This window comes from Cnephaeus nilssonii (assembly GCF_951640355.1).
Source record: "Cnephaeus nilssonii genome assembly, chromosome: 10".
Taxonomy (NCBI): Eukaryota; Metazoa; Chordata; class Mammalia; order Chiroptera; family Vespertilionidae; genus Cnephaeus; species Cnephaeus nilssonii.
This window is the reverse complement of record NC_137081.1, coordinates 35654702-35671107: the sequence shown is the minus strand read 5'-3', so window position 1 is coordinate 35671107 and position 16406 is coordinate 35654702. Positions and strand designations below refer to the sequence as shown.

Sequence of the window (16406 nt, the reverse complement as noted above, 5' to 3'; positions counted from 1 at the left end):
GGTTCTCTGTACACTGTCTCTGAAAAGACAGTGAGTGTACAGAGAACCAACCCCAAAGGCCAGTAACTACAGGGTGGGGGGTAGGTTTACCAGTACACTTGTGAGTACAAAAAACAGAGTTTATTCCTCTTTATTTCCACGTGAACATCTGTAGACCTACTTTGCTCAATCCTTACATATGGCATGTGCACGTATATGTACAGTTCCACTCGCCTTCTCCTAGATCCCACCTTAGCCCACAGAATGTGATGATACATGTGTGTATGTGATCCTGTGTGTGAATTTTCACAGAAGTTCAGGCTCATAGTCCCATGGGCAGGACAGTAAATGAATAGCCTGTGCAATCGCAGTGTGAAAGTTGTGAGCAGGGGGCAGGGACAGGCCCCACCAGAGGATGCCCTTGGAGGTGAGCTCCAGATGGCAGGAGGAAGAGGGAAAATTAGGAGGGAGAGAACAGCCCAGCTGTGTGCAAGGTTCGGGAGCAGGGGCAGGTGGGTGAGGGGGTCCCCAGCCGTGGTGAGGGGTGCTGGGTGGAGGGATGGCCTTTCTTCCCGTCTTCTGGGTCTGCCCCAGTTTGCAGCTAATGCAGAGAAGGAAGGCCCACCTTCCAAGGTCAAGGGCCACTAACTCACAGAGCTCCAAAGCAGGGACTGGTTTCACAGCCGAGTCCCCGAGCTTGGAGAGATTGTCAGCCAGGGTCTGGCAGACCCACAGATTGGGGTGCAGGTTTCCCTGAAGAAGGTGAGCTGGGCTCTTCCAGAGATGGTGCCTCTCTTCAGCTGGAATCAGCCCCGCAGGGCAGTGTTTTCTGTGCAGCTGGAATTCACCTGCGCTGTGGCAATAGAGATGAATTTGCACAATTTGAGAGTCATTTGTGAGTCGATAGATGGAAGCTTCCTACAGGAAGGGATCTGCATGGGGACCCAGGGTGACTTGTTCCCACCACTGTCCTTGGATAGTGGAGTTGGTTTTGTTTTGTTTGTTTGTTCTCTTTTTCCTTTTGAATCAACTTTAAACATTATTTTGCTGAGACTTAATTTATCCTGTCACTTGGAAAGCTCACTCCATCCCCAACTGTGCCCAGTGCAATTAAGTCAGTGTTGAAATAACCTGCTGGAACTTTTGCTGAAACAGGAGAACCACTGAGCCTGCCATCATAACAACATTTAGAGAGTAAGCTGCATTTTTTCCTTAGCATCTTGCTGACGATTATAATAATCCTCAAAGATCTGCTCACTGAAGGCCAACTTTGAGTCCAGCACTGTGTCCTCAGCACGTTCTGGGGGTGGCAGGGGAGGGGGGCGTGGATAGTGCACTCAGTTTGCATATGAACCAACGACCTCACCAAGGACCTGGCAGAGGAGGACACTCGGGCCCAGGCCATGGTTCCACCCTCCAAGACATGAGACCTGAAGGAAGTTACATAACTTCCCTGCCTCTGTTTTCTATCTACACAAATGAAGGCTACACTTAGCTCAAGAAAAAGTTAAAATTTTCTGGTCAGCAAAAACTGTCATGGAGCCCTGGCCAGTTTGGCTCAGCAGTTAGATCGTCGGCCCATGGACTGAAGGGTTGTGAGTTCAATTCTGGATCAAGGGCATGTACCTCAGTTGCAGACTCAATCCCTGGCCCAGTAGGGTGCTTGTGGGAGGCAACTAGTCAATGTGTCTCTCTTGCATAGATGTTTCTCCTTCCCCCTCTCCCTCCCCTCCCCCTCCCCCTCTCTCTAAAGATCCATGGAAAAACTATCCTTGGGTGAGGATTAAATTAAAAAAAAAAAAAAAAAGCTACTGTGGAGGAATCGTCCAGCTGCAGACTGAGGAGAAGGACAGTACCCATGGGTGCACCTTGCCCTGTGTACTGAGGGAGAGTAGCCAGAGGAGTCCAGGTCCTCTCCCATTTGTATGACGTCCCAGTGCAGACAAAGCTCACCCTGGGGATGCAGGTCAGAGAGTGGTTGCTTTGAGCTAGTGGAGGTGGCAGGGGAGGAATTCACTGGAAATGTGGGGGATTACATGGTTGTATTTAACTGTCAATACTCATCAAACCAAATGCTTGAGATCTGAGCATTTGCATACACGCACATTGTACATCAATAATTTTTTAAAAGAAAAGCTTACCAGTCAGCTCTGGCTGCCATCATAAAGTGCCACAGACAGGGCAGCCTGAACAATGGACATTTATCTCTTCAATGTTCTAGGGGCTGGAAGTCCAAGATCAAGGTCCTGGCAGGGTTGGTTTCTGGTAAGACCTCTCTCCTTGGCTTATGGACGGCCACCTTTGTCCTGTGTCCTCTCATAGCCTTTTCTCTGTGCAGGTGGGCTCCTGGTGTCTCTTTCTCTTATAAGGACACCCAGTCCCATTGGATGAGGAGCCTACCTGAATGACATCATTTAGCTGTAATTCCCTCCTTAAAGGCCCCTTCTCTGAAACACAGTCACATTGGGGATTGGGGTTTCAACATATGAATTTGGGGGAAACATGATTCCATAACAAAAATACTTTTATTTTTTAATTAATTAATCTATTGATTTCGTGGAGAAAGTTGGGGATTTTAGGAAAAATAAAACAAATAGGTTTATAATTTCTCCCTGCTCTAGGTGTCCATAGTCAGAACCTAAAGGAAAAAAGACGCTACTCCTGCTCTGTTCACAAGGCAGAAAACAAGAATTTTCAAGAGGTTATTTCCTGCCCAATTGGCTTGGCTCAGTAGTTGAGCATCGACCTATGAACCAGAAGATCACAGTTTGATTCCCAGTCAGGACACATGCCCGGGGATGGGGGGAGAGGGTATGCAGGAGATAGACAATCAATGATTATCTTTCATCTTGATATTTCTATGCTTCTATCTCTCTCTTCCTCTCCCTGGCTCTCTGAAATCAATAATGTGTGTGTGTGTGTGTGTGTGTGTGTGTGTGTGTGTGTGTGTGTAGGTAATATGCAAATTGACCCTCATACCATTGCACAAGATGGCTGCCCCCATGTGGTCAAAGATGGCCACCACAAGATGGCCAGCAGGGGAGGGCAGTTGGGGGCAACTAGGCCTGCAGGGGAGGGCTGTTAGGGGCAACCAGGCCTACAGGGGAGGACAGTTAGGGGCGACTAGGCCTACAGGGGAGGGCAGTTGGGGGCGACCAGGCTGGCAGGGGAGGGCAGTTGGGGGCAACCAGGCCTGCAAGGGAGGGCAATTAGGGGTGACCAGGTCAGCAGGGTAGGGCAGATAGGGGCAACCAGGCCAGCAGGGGAGGGCAGTTAGGGGCGACCAGACCGGCAGGGGAGGGCAGTTGGGGGCAACCAGGCCTGCAGGGGAGGGCAGTTGGGGGCAACCAGGCCGGCAGGGGAGGGCAGTTGGGGGCAACTGGGCCAGCAGGGGAGGGCAGTTGGGGGCGACTGGGCCAGCAGGGGAGCAGTTAGGCATTGATCAGGCTGGCAGGGGAGTGGTTAGGGGGTGATCAGGCTGGCAGGCAGAAGCGGTTAGGGGCAATCAAGCAGGCAGGCAGGCAAGTGGTTGGGAGCCAGCAGTCCTGGATTGTGAGAGGGATGTCCCAGATTGGAGAGGATGCAGGCTGGGCTGAGGGACACCCTCCCACACACCCACCCCCCCCCCCAGTGCACACATTTCGTGCACCAGGCCTCTAGTATATAAATAAAGAGGTTATTTCCTTGTCACTAACTTTATTGAGATGCAGTTTACATGCAGTAAAATGCACCCATTTTAAGTGTCAGGCAGTGTTTTGGCAAATGTTGACATTCATCTAACTTCCGTCACATGAAAGACACAGGACATTTCCATCACTCCAAACCCAAGTGTTCTCTCTTTTGTAGTAAGAAACCTCTCCATCTGGTCCTGGCCAGGTGGCTCAGTTGGTTGGAGTGTCAACCTATACACCAAAAGGTGGCGGGTTTGATCCCTGGTCGGAGAGTGTGCGGAAGGCAACTGATTGATATTTTTCTCTCTGTCTCTCCCTGAAAAATCAATTTAAAAAAATATCCTCAGATGAGGATTAAAAAAATAAACTGGTAATGGTAGACTATACCTTCTAAAAAAACCCCACAAAACCCCAAAACATGGATGCTGCCATCCTCTTGCTCAGTCAGAACTGTGCCCATCCTTGTCTAGTTGGGAGAAGGCACCCCACAGAAGGTGGGACAATTAGAGGTCTCCCCCCAGTTTTTGAAAGCTGACTAGAATAGCAACTCACAACCCCTGGAAGAGGTGAACTGGGAGGTGAATCTTGATATTTCTATGTTTCTATCTCTCTCTTCCTCTCCCTGGCTCTCTGAAATCAATGATTTCAGAGTGATACAGGTGACTAACAGAGTGAAGTATGGACGATGTTGGCAGCTTTCTCTTTGTATAGACAAAGTCCATCTGGAAGGAGAGATCAGCCTGAGCCCACAACACATCCAACAAGTGACCAAGCCCCCACAAGGGTATCTCCACCAGAAGTGACTCTTCTCCAAGGAGCTTCCAGGTATCCCTCTTAGAGCTGAATCTGCCTTTCCCGCGTAATACATACATTCTAGCTCATAATCGAGACGGCATTGCTTTCACCTGCAGCAGGATCTTTGGGTTTGGTGCAACACAGATGGCTAATAAGAAATCTGAATGGATGATCGAATGCTTGATCTTGGTTGTGGTCATACTGCCCAACTATATTCATTTGACAAAGCTCATAAAACTTTACATTTATAAATAAATAAATAAATAAATAAATAAATAAATAAATAAATTATAACTCCATAAAGTTGTATCAGAAGGAACATTCCAATTAAGAAAAATCTACAGTAAACATATCTGGTAAGATATTAAAAACTTCTCCCAAACACACACATTTACTCTAAATTAATTTTTTAAAATTTCCATTGTTCCAGGATTATTTGTCAAAAAGACTACCCTTTCTCCATCTTGACACTTTTCTCAAAGATTAATTTACCATTTATACATGGTCCATTTCTAGGTTATAGTACATTCTGTTTATATATAGTTTATTCTGTTTATATTATATACTATATATCTATCTTTATGCCAATCTCATGATAACTTGATGACTGAATTTACAGTAGTTCTTGAATTAGGTAATAGATACCCTTCAAATTTAGTTTCTTTTTCAAAAACAATTTTGACTCTCCTAGGACCTTTTCTTTCTATAAAAATCTTAGAGTAAGATTTTAAATTTCTAAAGCCTGCTGGGATTTTGATTGTGAATGTTTAAAATTTATAAATAAATTTGGAGAGAATTAGCATCTTGACAACACTAAAAAATTTAATCCATGAACATGGTATATCTTTCCATTTAATTGTAGGCCTTTGTTATTTTCTTTTAACAATGTGTTATATTACTTAGTGTCTCTCTTATCAGTATTTTTCAGTCTTCAGGATGAGGCCTGCAAAGGGCCAGGGTCTTCTAGCTCAACCCTTGGATGGGAACCCGAAGGCATATGCATGTGTGGGATAATGGCCAGAGGGTGGAGAACAATCTTTTCTGGTGCTCCTGGGTGTGAAAGCCCAATGCTGTGGTTCCATATCCCATTGGTAAAGTCAAAATGGGAGGTACAGTTGGATGGGGAGACATGGAGCTGGACGGGAAGGCTGGGATGAAGGTGGAAGTTATAGAAACTGGAATGTTTGAATGCACTTCATTGGAGTGGCTGCATCTCCTCTGCATGAATGTATTATTGAAACAGATATTATGTCTGATCAGGGAGCACGTCCTTACCTAGTATTATAAACCAGCAGGCATGGATGTTCACCCTTCGGTCAGCATTAATTAGACATACTATGTGGGAGTCCATAAGCTTGCCTGAGCCTGCACAGGTTGTTAATTTGAAACAGCATAGAATACCTACCTACTGGACAAAAGGAGATTAGCACTTTAATAAGCAACATGTTAGAAGCTGGAATGCGTGTAATCAGATTCTCTGTGTAACAGTGCTGTGTGGCCTGTGGGAAAGGCAGAGGCTTGTGGAGACTGACAGCAGACTCCAGGCTTGAATCAGCAGTTCTCCTGTTAGCATCAGCAGTTATCACTGTGGCTTCAATAGTGCAAAACTTACAGCACACTAAAGGGGACTTGTATCATGGGCAGCTCTCACAAATGCTTTTCCTCAGTCTCAGGAAGGAGCCAGCCGCAGCTTGCCTTCATGTGGGGAGGATCCCAATTCACATTTATCGAACAGCCACATAGCTCTCAGAACTCAACAGTTTACTGTCGTAAGTTGGTTAGAAGAGATGGACTTGATGCAGGGTCTGAGTGTAATAAAACACTACGTTGATATCATGATAATATCAGAAACTGAAGAGCAGGTGGGGACTGACTTAAGTCAAGGCTGATACAGGTGTCTAACAGAGTCTGCTTGATAAACCAGCAAAGATCCAAGGGCCCTCCCACTTGCTGAAATTCTTAGAAATAACACAAGCAGAAGCCACCCTCAACATCTCACAGGCAACATCCATCGCCTCTCCCTGGGATAAGGAAGAAACAGTGTGTGGCTGGGTTGTCTTGATTTTGGAGGTTGCGCGTTTCACATCTGGGAATGTTGCCAGCTCCTACCCCTCCCCAAGAGAAGGCCAAATTCGAGTGGTGGCCTGAACAACAGTAGGTTGTCTAAAGATCTCTATGGATGCCCTTGGCCCTGATGATCCCCAGCAGATGTGATCTGGACATACCAGCAACTCACACTCCTGGGGCTCTTGCTCAGAGCTAAAGCCCACGAGTGCCACCCAGTGGCAACCACTGGGATTTTGGACCAAAACATTTCCAGGTGCAGGGATATGATGATTGATCACTATTTGAGAGACAATTACTAGCTTGCTATTAGGCATTGATTGAAAGTGTCCCTAGGAATGAGGACAGAAAGTAATCTTGAAACCCAAAATAACCATCATGTCTTGGGTGATGTTAGAGACACTATGATAAAGAGAGCAGTGCCCAGAAGGTGTGTGAGGGGTTTCTCTCTGGCTGACTTCAGAACCACTTGAGGGGCTGCCAGGTTCTGCTGCCACATGGGCAGTGTCCTATGATCAGCTCTTGATTGACCAACGAGATGAGGGTTCGAGGTGGAAGGACAGCACATTTGGAAATTCAGCTACCCTATGACCAATTGATGGAGAACCCTAATCGAGGAAGGTAGAAACCAGCTAGCTCAGTGGGGCTGAATTGCATGCTGGTTTCCTTGCCATGATGGAAAAATTAAACAGTGGATATCCTGTGTGGGAGGGTTCACTCACTCTTGGGCAGTGGCCAATAACCTGGCTCTGTGACCAGGGAGGTGGGCAATGGAAAACTGGACTCTTACAAGCACACCCCCTATTGGGGACAACCCGGGCATGTGCCCTTGACCAGAATCGAACCCGGACCCTTCAGTCTGCAGGCCGATGCTCTATACACTGAGCCAAACCAGCTACGGTAAAGGGATGCCGGGATAGGGCATGGCCCTATGGAAATCTTTCTGAAATGTCACTCTTCATAACCAAATGCCTATCCATCCTCCCATCCATCCTCATCTCTTCTGGACTCCTTATTCTGTCCATTTGTCTGTCTGTCTATTTCTGCAGTATGCTATGCTGTCGCAATTACTATAGCTTTTCACATATCTTGATATCTGGTAGTAAGTCCTCTGTCATTGTTCTTTTTCTTCACCATAAGGCTTGGTTATTTAGCACTTCCTAAGTATGGGTGGGGGTATGCATTTTAGAATCAGCTTGTCCATTTAAACAAAATAAAAATTAGTTGGATTTTTATTGAGATTGCACTGAATCTATAGACCTTCTTCATTGTCTTTACAATTCTGAGGACACGGCATCTATCCCCCATTCACTTAGGACGTGTAAGTCCATCACCACCAAGACACTGAACAGTTCCAATACCACAACGACTCTTCTGGCATTGGGGACTAGGAATCTGTACCGCGGGCCCCTGACTTCCCATTAGTGTGGAAGCGCTACGCCTTCAGAAGCCATACTTGGAATTTTGATCTTTCCCAAGCTAGTGATATACGGTCCAGCGTTTGTGATGCTGGGCAGCCATATGATCAGGAGGGTCAACAACTAACATTGGATTGTGCTCTCTGTTCTGAGCACCTTTAAGGCGATTTAGGCGAAGCTCTAATGTTCAGTGGGTTAGGTGTACTAAATGCATTTTTGACATTTACCGGGCTGTAACCCTATCGTAAGGTAAGGAGCACCCCTATTTGAGACATCAGAAAAACATCCATCGATAGCACCTCCGTTCGTACATGCGGTGACTGGCTGGGAAGGTCCGTCCGCCGCCCCTCGTTCCTGCGGCTCAGGCGATCTGGCTCCGTCCCCGGCCAGTCCCAGGCCGCCTGCCCAGCCTCGGTGGTCTCCCAGCTGTAGGCACTTTCAAGGAGGGGATGCTGACGCCGGCTCTGAGGGGCCTGCAAGGGCGGGAGCGTCCCCTGTTCGGCAGCCAGCACGGGGAGGGCGGGACGAGACCGAGGCTAAGGGCGTGAGGTCGTGCGGGGGCAGAGGGCGGGGCCGGCGCCCTGGACACGCTCTCCGCGCCTGCGCCTGCTTGATGTTCCCAACAGGCACCTCGAGGGCACCCTCATCGTGACGTCACGACGGCGCGCCGGCCCCGAAAGAGGACCCCGCGCATCTGCGTCCCCTCAGGTCCTTGAGCTGGTGCTGACGGCGGAGCTATGGCCTTGACACTGTTGAGGTTGGCTCCCGTGTCCGCGTCCGCGCGGGGCCTCGCGGCGGTGGCCCAGCGCTCGGTGAGGCGGCGGCGGGCGGGGGTCTGGCCTATCCTCCCGGTGCCACCCCTTCCCCTGTCCCCGGGCCTCTGGGTGGCGGCTCTCGGTGGAACTGTCTGGGGGCACGCTCCTGTCCCCCCACCCCCCACGTCCTGAGTCGCGGACAGACCTCAGGGGCCGCGAACTTTTCTCGGCCACTTGATCCCAGGGGCACGAGGTGAACCGGCCGCCAGCTGCCCTTGGGTGGGAGGCCGGTCTGCAAGCCCCGTACCCCGGGCAGGTGTGCGGTGCACGGACGTACGAGCAGGTGCGGTGAGCGCCAAAGAGCCTCGCACGCACTCCCCGCTGCACTGCGTCCTGTAGCAGCTCTGACAGCCAGCCGGGTGGTGACCTGGCGTAGAGCAGAAGGCGTCTGGGTTGGATTTGGAAGGATTGAGGGAACTCCTGTGGTAGCGAGCAGTGACGGATGACATTGTACTCGGAGGGTTCGGAGAAGCAGAACTGTGGCTGGAAACCTTAGGAATACATCACTGTGTGGCTGTGGCTTGCTAGTCACTTTTGCCTTTCGATTGTATTTCTGTGTGTGTGCGCGTGTTAGAGGGATTGTTATGGCTTTAGTGCAAAAAATAGATTGGGGATATTGGAGACAGGAGAGGAGGCAGGTGTTTGCATTGTAGGTGAGAGAGGTGAGGACATCTATGGATCCGTGGGATAGGAAGGTGACGCGCTCCAGAGAGATTTAAGACTCAGGATCAGTAGGATTTTGTGAGTGATTGTGGAGTTGGAGGAATGAGGAGAATATGAAAGATGACTCCATGCTTGCACTGTTTTCCTTGGTTGGTAGTGGAAAGAGAGCTTGTGAGGGAGCAGAGTTGGGTATGGAGTGTGGATGCGAAATCTCAGTTTTAGGTCTGTTAGCTTTCAGTAATTATCAGGACACCTAGTGGAGCTGTTTGAAGACAGTGAGATAATCAGGACAGAAGACTAGACTAGAGAAATGTTCTTTATTTCCTTCCTACCTTTCTCCCCCCACTCTCCCTACACTCTGCCTTACTTTCATCTATCCAATTTTTATTAAACATAGTATGCATAATCTTTTCAGATAATCCCCCTGTCCTTAAGAATTTACCTTGGGGGTGGGACAGGGAGACCTGTAATTAAACAAACAAGTAGGTAATAAAGTTTTAGATATTGGCATTTTTATAACCAAAGGCCTTCTTGGCATTTTACCTCGTAGCTGCTCGTGCCTGCAGCAGCCAGCATGCCCCCATTTGCTGTTGTGTTTTTCAGGGAGGAATCCATACCAGTGTACAGGGCCAGAGGCAGTTTGGCCCTTTGGCATTCATATTTGGTGACAAAACAACAAAAAAACTGACAAAATTCAGCAAAGTGATAACCGTCGATGGCAACATATGTTCTGGAAAAAGCAAGCTTGCAAAAACAGTAGCAGAGAAACTAGGTATGAATCTGTGTCATGCAGAATGACAATATTGTCTCATGTATGGTTGCTTCCCTGAGGTTGATGTTACTTTAATATTAGCTAGGTAGAATTGGGCTAAGGTAGGTATTTTGCATTTAAAAATATTTATTAAAAAGCTGTTTTTAACTTTCATATTTGGAAAATTAAAAAATCCTTGCCATTCTCAATTTGATGGAAATGGAGCACTTTGACATGAGCTGTCTTACTTGAGCTTTATAACAGCCTCTGAAATGAGGCATATAATGACAGTCATCACAGATGGGTATACTCAGTATGAAGCTAACGGCACACAGCTGTTTAGAGCAAAGCCAGGTGCCAGCCCCCTTTCCTACTCCCGGTGTGGGTGGGTGTCCTCCCTGCTTGCATACGGGGCTCCCATAGTTGTGGGTTGAGTTCATGTGGGGTGGGGGTGCAGGGGGACCTGTTGTATTGAAACCTGTGAGCTGACATGCTTCTCTCACGCCTGTTTTAGATATGTCTTCAGTGTCTCTAGTGCTCCCTTGAGCACACCTGTGTCTGGTGTGCAGTTTACTGTCCCCAGGTCATCACCAGTGAGCCTCAGTGCTGGTGTTCAGGTGGGCATGGTTCCTGTTAGTGCATGCTGCTTGCTGATAGGGCGCGAAGCACCCACCTCTCTTTCCACGTGGTCTGTCTCTCCTCAGGCTTGAAGCACTTTCCTGAAGCAGGAATACACTATGCAGACAGCACTACGGGGGATGGAAAACCTCTGGATGTACAGTTTAGTGGCAACTGCAGTTTGGAGAAGTTTTACGATGATCCCAAAAGTAATGATGGCAACAGTTACCGTCTGCAGTCCTGGTTGTATGCCAATCGCCTCCTGCAATACGCAGATGCCTTGGAACACTTGCTGAGCACAGGTACAGTATCCATGGCCAGGTAGCTGGTGAGCGTGTTCTGCACTTGAACCCTGTTCTGGAACTCAACCACTTTAGATTGCCACTAGTGAGTTTTTCCTTAAGGGCATCTGATGAAGCAACTTCTCTCTTTCCATAAGATCATAAATTTTCCAAGACCCATGTGATCGTCGTTTTAGAATAAATTCACTTCATATTATTTCACTTTTGTGTACTGGAATGAGATTTATGGATTATATGGAATTTCTCTGGCACATGTGTCAAAACAAAGGAGGGGAAAAAAGAACCTCCAAATGACTGGGAGGAAGTGGAATCACAGTTGTGGGAATGGGGCCATGTGTCAGACAGAGGTAGGGTTGCAACAAAATAGAGTTGTCACTGAAGCTCAGAGATGGGCTGGAATTCACCATCACTCCAGAGGGTGGAAGTTAACCATCTGGATGATGGCAGTGGTGGAGGAGATGGCATACACAGCAAGGGGTGTGCCCCTGGAAGTTACATGAAGCAGGCATGAAGTGGACAAGGGCTATGTACTGGGGCAGCCAAGGTCCAGATTCTGGGGGCAAGCACCAGGGATAAGGACACAGGAGATGGAGGGACACAGGACAAATGGGGCAAGACCACAGTTGTTGGGAGTGCAGAATGAGGTTGGAATTCAGGTGAGGCTGGTTCATCCTCCCGGTAACTTGCACATGGGTGAGACTTGGTTCCCAGAACACTCTGAGACTCAGAAGACGGGTGCAGCACTGGTACGCAGCCACAGTCACAAGCCCAAGCAGTCCTGCGTTCTCGCGCAGAAACAGATGCTGTGTGCGAGATGGGTGGTTTGTACCAGCTACTGTACTAGTACATAGTGGTTGCCACACCAGTCGACTGTCAGTTATCTGATGAGCTTATTTACAAAGAGCCCAGCTGCCACCTAGAGGTTCTGCTTCATGGGATCTGAGCATGAGCACAGGTAACTGATGATGCTGGTTCAGAAGCCTGCATTTGAGAGACCCTGTCTATGTTCTGGTAGGTTCCACATACACAGATTGCACAACGAGATGCAGGATAATGCTCTTTATCTAAATGGTATCAGAGGGCCTAGTTATTATCTTACTTTTCTAACATGTTATTAGTGATACTTTTTCTTCTATGAACGTAAGCCCTGATTTTGGTCAGCTCTGCTCCTGACAAAAAAAATGTGGCCTTAATGCTCTGTGCCAGGACCAGCTCACAGGAGCCACGTGGAGCCTGCAGTAAGTAGTGACACTTCATTCATTCCAGGTTCTTCCTGAAGCATACTTCAGCCCTGCCTCAGGACTCCCCATTTCTTCAAAAGAAACCTTTTAAATGAAAATGTGTTTCCTTTTGTGCTATACTAATTTATTCATTAAATATTTAGTGAGTGCCACAGGAAGTCAGTCCCCACCCCTGGGGCTTACATTTTAGTAGGTGAGGGGCTTACATTTTAGTAAATGAGACATGGAGTAAACGGGAAAAATTGATGCCATGTCAGGTAGTGCGTGGTAGGTGCAGAGAGGAAGGGGTTTGGAGCAGGGCTGGAGGCTACTCTTCCAGATGGGAAGGTCAGGGGAGGCCTTTGCCCAGCACTGCAGGGCTGAGTGCAGGGAGATGGGCCGGGAGCCCCTGGGGACCAGCACTCTGAGCATGGAGAGCCTCTGTGTGCTGTAGTGACAGTCAGGAGGCCATCATGTGGGAGCGTAGTGAATGAGGCTGGGATTTGAGGGGGATGTGGTCAGAGAAGTAGCCTGGGTGAGATGGTCAGTTGTTGGTTTTTCTCCTGAAGGAGAGGAAGCCATTGAGAGTTTGAGTGGAGGGAAGACAGGATCTGGCTGCAGTTTGGAAGTGCCTCTGTGGGTGAGTGAGAGCAGCCTGAGGCTGGGGGGCAGTTGGGGGCGGGAACTGAGCTGGAGACAGGCCGGGTCAGAGGTGAGGAGGCTTGCACTGGGAGGGTCGCTGCAGGATTGGTGCTAAGTAGTTAGATAGGAATGACTTTAGGAGAAAGCTGGCCGTTAGCTGTGAGTGGGGTGTTGGCCGGAGGGGAGCTGAGGAGGAGCCTGGTCTCACCAAGGTTGGGGCAGATGCAGGATTGTGATGGGCATGGTGGGTGGGGAAACCTGTGGTTTAAACCGGAAACACTTTCTAGTAATCTGATGCTTTTGTTGCAGCTGACACAATGAAGCAGTATGTTCTCTTGCCCAAACCAAAAAAATATTACTTGTTTGAAAACCAGTTCCCACTTAGAAGTGTATCTATGTTCTTTTGAAAATATTTGGAATTGTAAATAACTTTTCCCCTTTCTAAAATGAAATTACACATTTCCAGTGCTGTAGTTATCATGTCTGATTTTTGGTGTTTGTTTCCCTCCTTGAAACAGGGCAGGGTGTCGTGTTGGAGCGCTCCATCTACAGCGACTTTGTGTTCCTGGAGGCGATGTACAAGCAGGGCTTCATCCGGAGGCAGTGTGAGTCCCATCTCGAGCCAGCTCATGGGTTGTCAGGGCTGTGATACACCACCGTTAGCTGGTGTGCATTCTGGGAACATCTGCCCTTATTTAGTAACTCCATAGGAAACAAATGGCTCCTCCACCCTCTCTCCCCTGGGGTTACATCTGCTGTGAAAGTGGAGTGATGTCCTGGGCCGTGAGCACACAGCTGAACCCCCAGCTCCCACACGGCCTTCTCCAAGAAACCCCCCTGGCTCTCTGCTCTGTCTAGCAGGACACCTAAGCTATTTTTCTTTGGTCAATAGATTTAATTTCCCTGAACTGTGCACTTCCTAGTGTAGTATGTAATTAGGTGTCTTTCATCTCTTGTGCCTACATCTGGTGACAGCTGGTATTATCACCACCCTTTCTCTCCAACAGGGTGCTGCACTGAGGCTTTTAGGGACAGTAGCTCTTGTGGGGTGTTGTTCAGAGTCTGACAAGTGACATGTGAACAGGAATAAAGACCTGGGTAAAGGTCATCTGACCACAAGAGGTGGTAGAAGCCTGCCCTGCAGGGCCAGGTTATTGTACCCAGGAGTATGCTGGGCGGGGTGGGCAGGGCGAGGCGGGGCTGGGGAAAGGCCATGTCAATCTGCCCATGGACCTTTTCCTGTGTGCTCTGCCCGCTGGAGGGGAGGTGGGGGTGGCTCATCTCTGGAGGGCAGAGTAAGCATTGTTGGTTAGTGAATGGGGGGCGGAGGCATACCAGTGATGAGTGACTCCAGGCTGTCTGCTCCTGTGTGCCTACCCGCCCTTCTGTTGAGGGGTCCACTGCATGCCTGTACAAGGAGCAGCCAGAGCCCTGGCCTCTGACCATGGTACCGACCCCGCTGGACATACTGAGCGGCAGTTATAGTCGGTCAGCAGCCTTCTGGAGGGCAGGCTGTGTGCAGGCTCTGTGTCAGGTGCCAGGGAGATGAAGATGTATCAGAGGCTCCCCTGTCCTGCAGTGGGGAGCAGTGTTAAAGCAGCACAGGTGGCTAGCGGTAAAATGCATGTGGGTCCTTGGTATTGTCCGGGTGCTGTGGAAGCATACAGGACGTTTAACCAGCTTGGACATGGTGTGTTGTGACGGTGTCCTTGGAGAGTGAACCCTGGTGAGCCATGCACAGTGCAGCAGGGTAAGTGAGGGCGGGGCACGAGGAGGGGCTGCCCCTCAGCTAGGATGCTAGGACTTTTCCTGAAAGGACTTAGGAGCCCCTGTAGTGTTTTAGGCATGTGAGATTTGAGTTCATGTATCTGGAGGGATGTCTGGTGAGAGGAAATTGGAGGAGGATGGGTGTATCGTAGGGAGAGGGCCACACGGGGCAGTGGGGCAGCCTGCTGAGGTGGGTGGATCTGAGACAGAGCAGGTGCATATGGCAAGCTTGGGGTCAGCTCTGTGTTCTTGGCCCAGAACGTGGGGAGAGTAAAGGTGGACCTGCCTGGGAGGAGGACCCGCAAGGGCAGCAGCTGGGCATGCCGAGTCAGATTCTTGTGAGAGAGCTGTGGCAGTGTCCTTAGGGCAGCTGTGTGTCCGAGCTAAAGTTCTGAGCAGTGGTCTGGGCTGGAGATGAGTGTGGGGGGTCAGCACTGCAGAGCCCTCAGAGTGAGAGGTGAGGCCCTGAGACTGGAGTCCTTTGGGGCTTCCAGGTTCCAGGAAGGAAGGCCAGTGCAGAATTGCGCCTGAATGGTCAGAAATACACACAGGGCCAGCGGGTAGTGGGGGACAGTCAGTGCCACACAGCAAGAGTCATTGCAGTGCTGGGTTGGGGGAAAGATCACTTGCGGGTGGGTGGCATACAAGGAGGTGAGATTGCCTAAGAAATGGGAACATGAACAGGAATATAGAGGAAGCAGCTGAAGGGAGATCTAACCTGATGGTGGGAGGGATGGGCCTGGTTCCAGGGTGAGTGGATGGGAAGCAAACTCGAGGCCGAGTGTTCTCTGCATGGACGGATGTTATAACGCTGGTTATGGTCAGGGAGCAGCATCCACAGTGAGCCTTGCCCATTCACTCTGATTCCACCTCCTCACTAGTCGTGTTTCCCAGCTGCCTTGGACCAGCGGCCTGTCCTGAATTGCCTTGAAAACCAGAGCTGCCAGGAGTGGTCACCTGAGTGTTTGCTTTACAGCAAGATAGTTTTCTTTCCATGCATCTTAGTGTGATCACAAAGTTTGTCACTTCTGGAAGTTTCCACCACATGACAGTGTGCAGACCATGCTTTCTTGACAGTGCTCCTGTGTGGGCAAGGGTGGTGGCTCCATTCCAGTTGACCTGCAGTGTGCTCTTCGGTGGGTTTCTGCTACTGTCCAGCTGTGTTCTTCTTCATAGCAGCAGGCATATTCCTTAGCATCACAGTCCTAATAGGCTTGCTGTCTTCAGTTTATTCTCTGCAATGACAACTAGCATGGTAGCTCTGTATAGCTGAATAAATTTACTGAAACACTGAGCGTGGAGAAATGTAGCGACGTTATTTCAGTTGAGTTATTTGAAAAACGAAGTATATGAAGTGTCTTTTACTCCTTAGAGAAGATCTGTTATGATGAAGAAATAAATACACATAAGAGGTGTATATGACCCATCCCTGTTGCCTAGGACCCTTAACACATTGCAGACCAGTAGTTTTATTGCTAGCTTTACCCAATGGCCAGATAAGTTTCTATTGAACTAGTACAAAAAACGTTTTACATAAATGTTAAAGGCACGCTTTAAAATTAAATACCCCTTGCATTTTGAAGCTAATTATTACACATTCTTACAAGCAAATATCTTTTTAAAATGATACTTTGTAAAACGCTGTGTAATATGAAGCGAACATTCTCGTGATCCATCCGCAATGTGTTAAGTGTGTCCAAG

General features: G+C 48.8%; 1 protein-coding gene across 1 annotated transcript in view; it reads left to right on the top strand.

Moving 5' to 3' along the window:
- Positions 1 to 8600: 8600 nt before the first annotated feature.
- Positions 8601 to 16406, top strand: part of NDUFA10 (NADH:ubiquinone oxidoreductase subunit A10) — a 31593-nt gene continuing 23787 nt past the window's right edge. The window contains exons 1-4 of the mRNA XM_079782127.1: positions 8601 to 8739; positions 10009 to 10177; positions 10861 to 11076; positions 13457 to 13543. Coding sequence (XP_079638253.1) covers positions 8665 to 8739; positions 10009 to 10177; positions 10861 to 11076; positions 13457 to 13543 — 547 coding nt within the window. The 5' untranslated portion in view covers positions 8601 to 8664. The remainder of the gene's footprint in view (positions 8740 to 10008; positions 10178 to 10860; positions 11077 to 13456; positions 13544 to 16406) is intronic.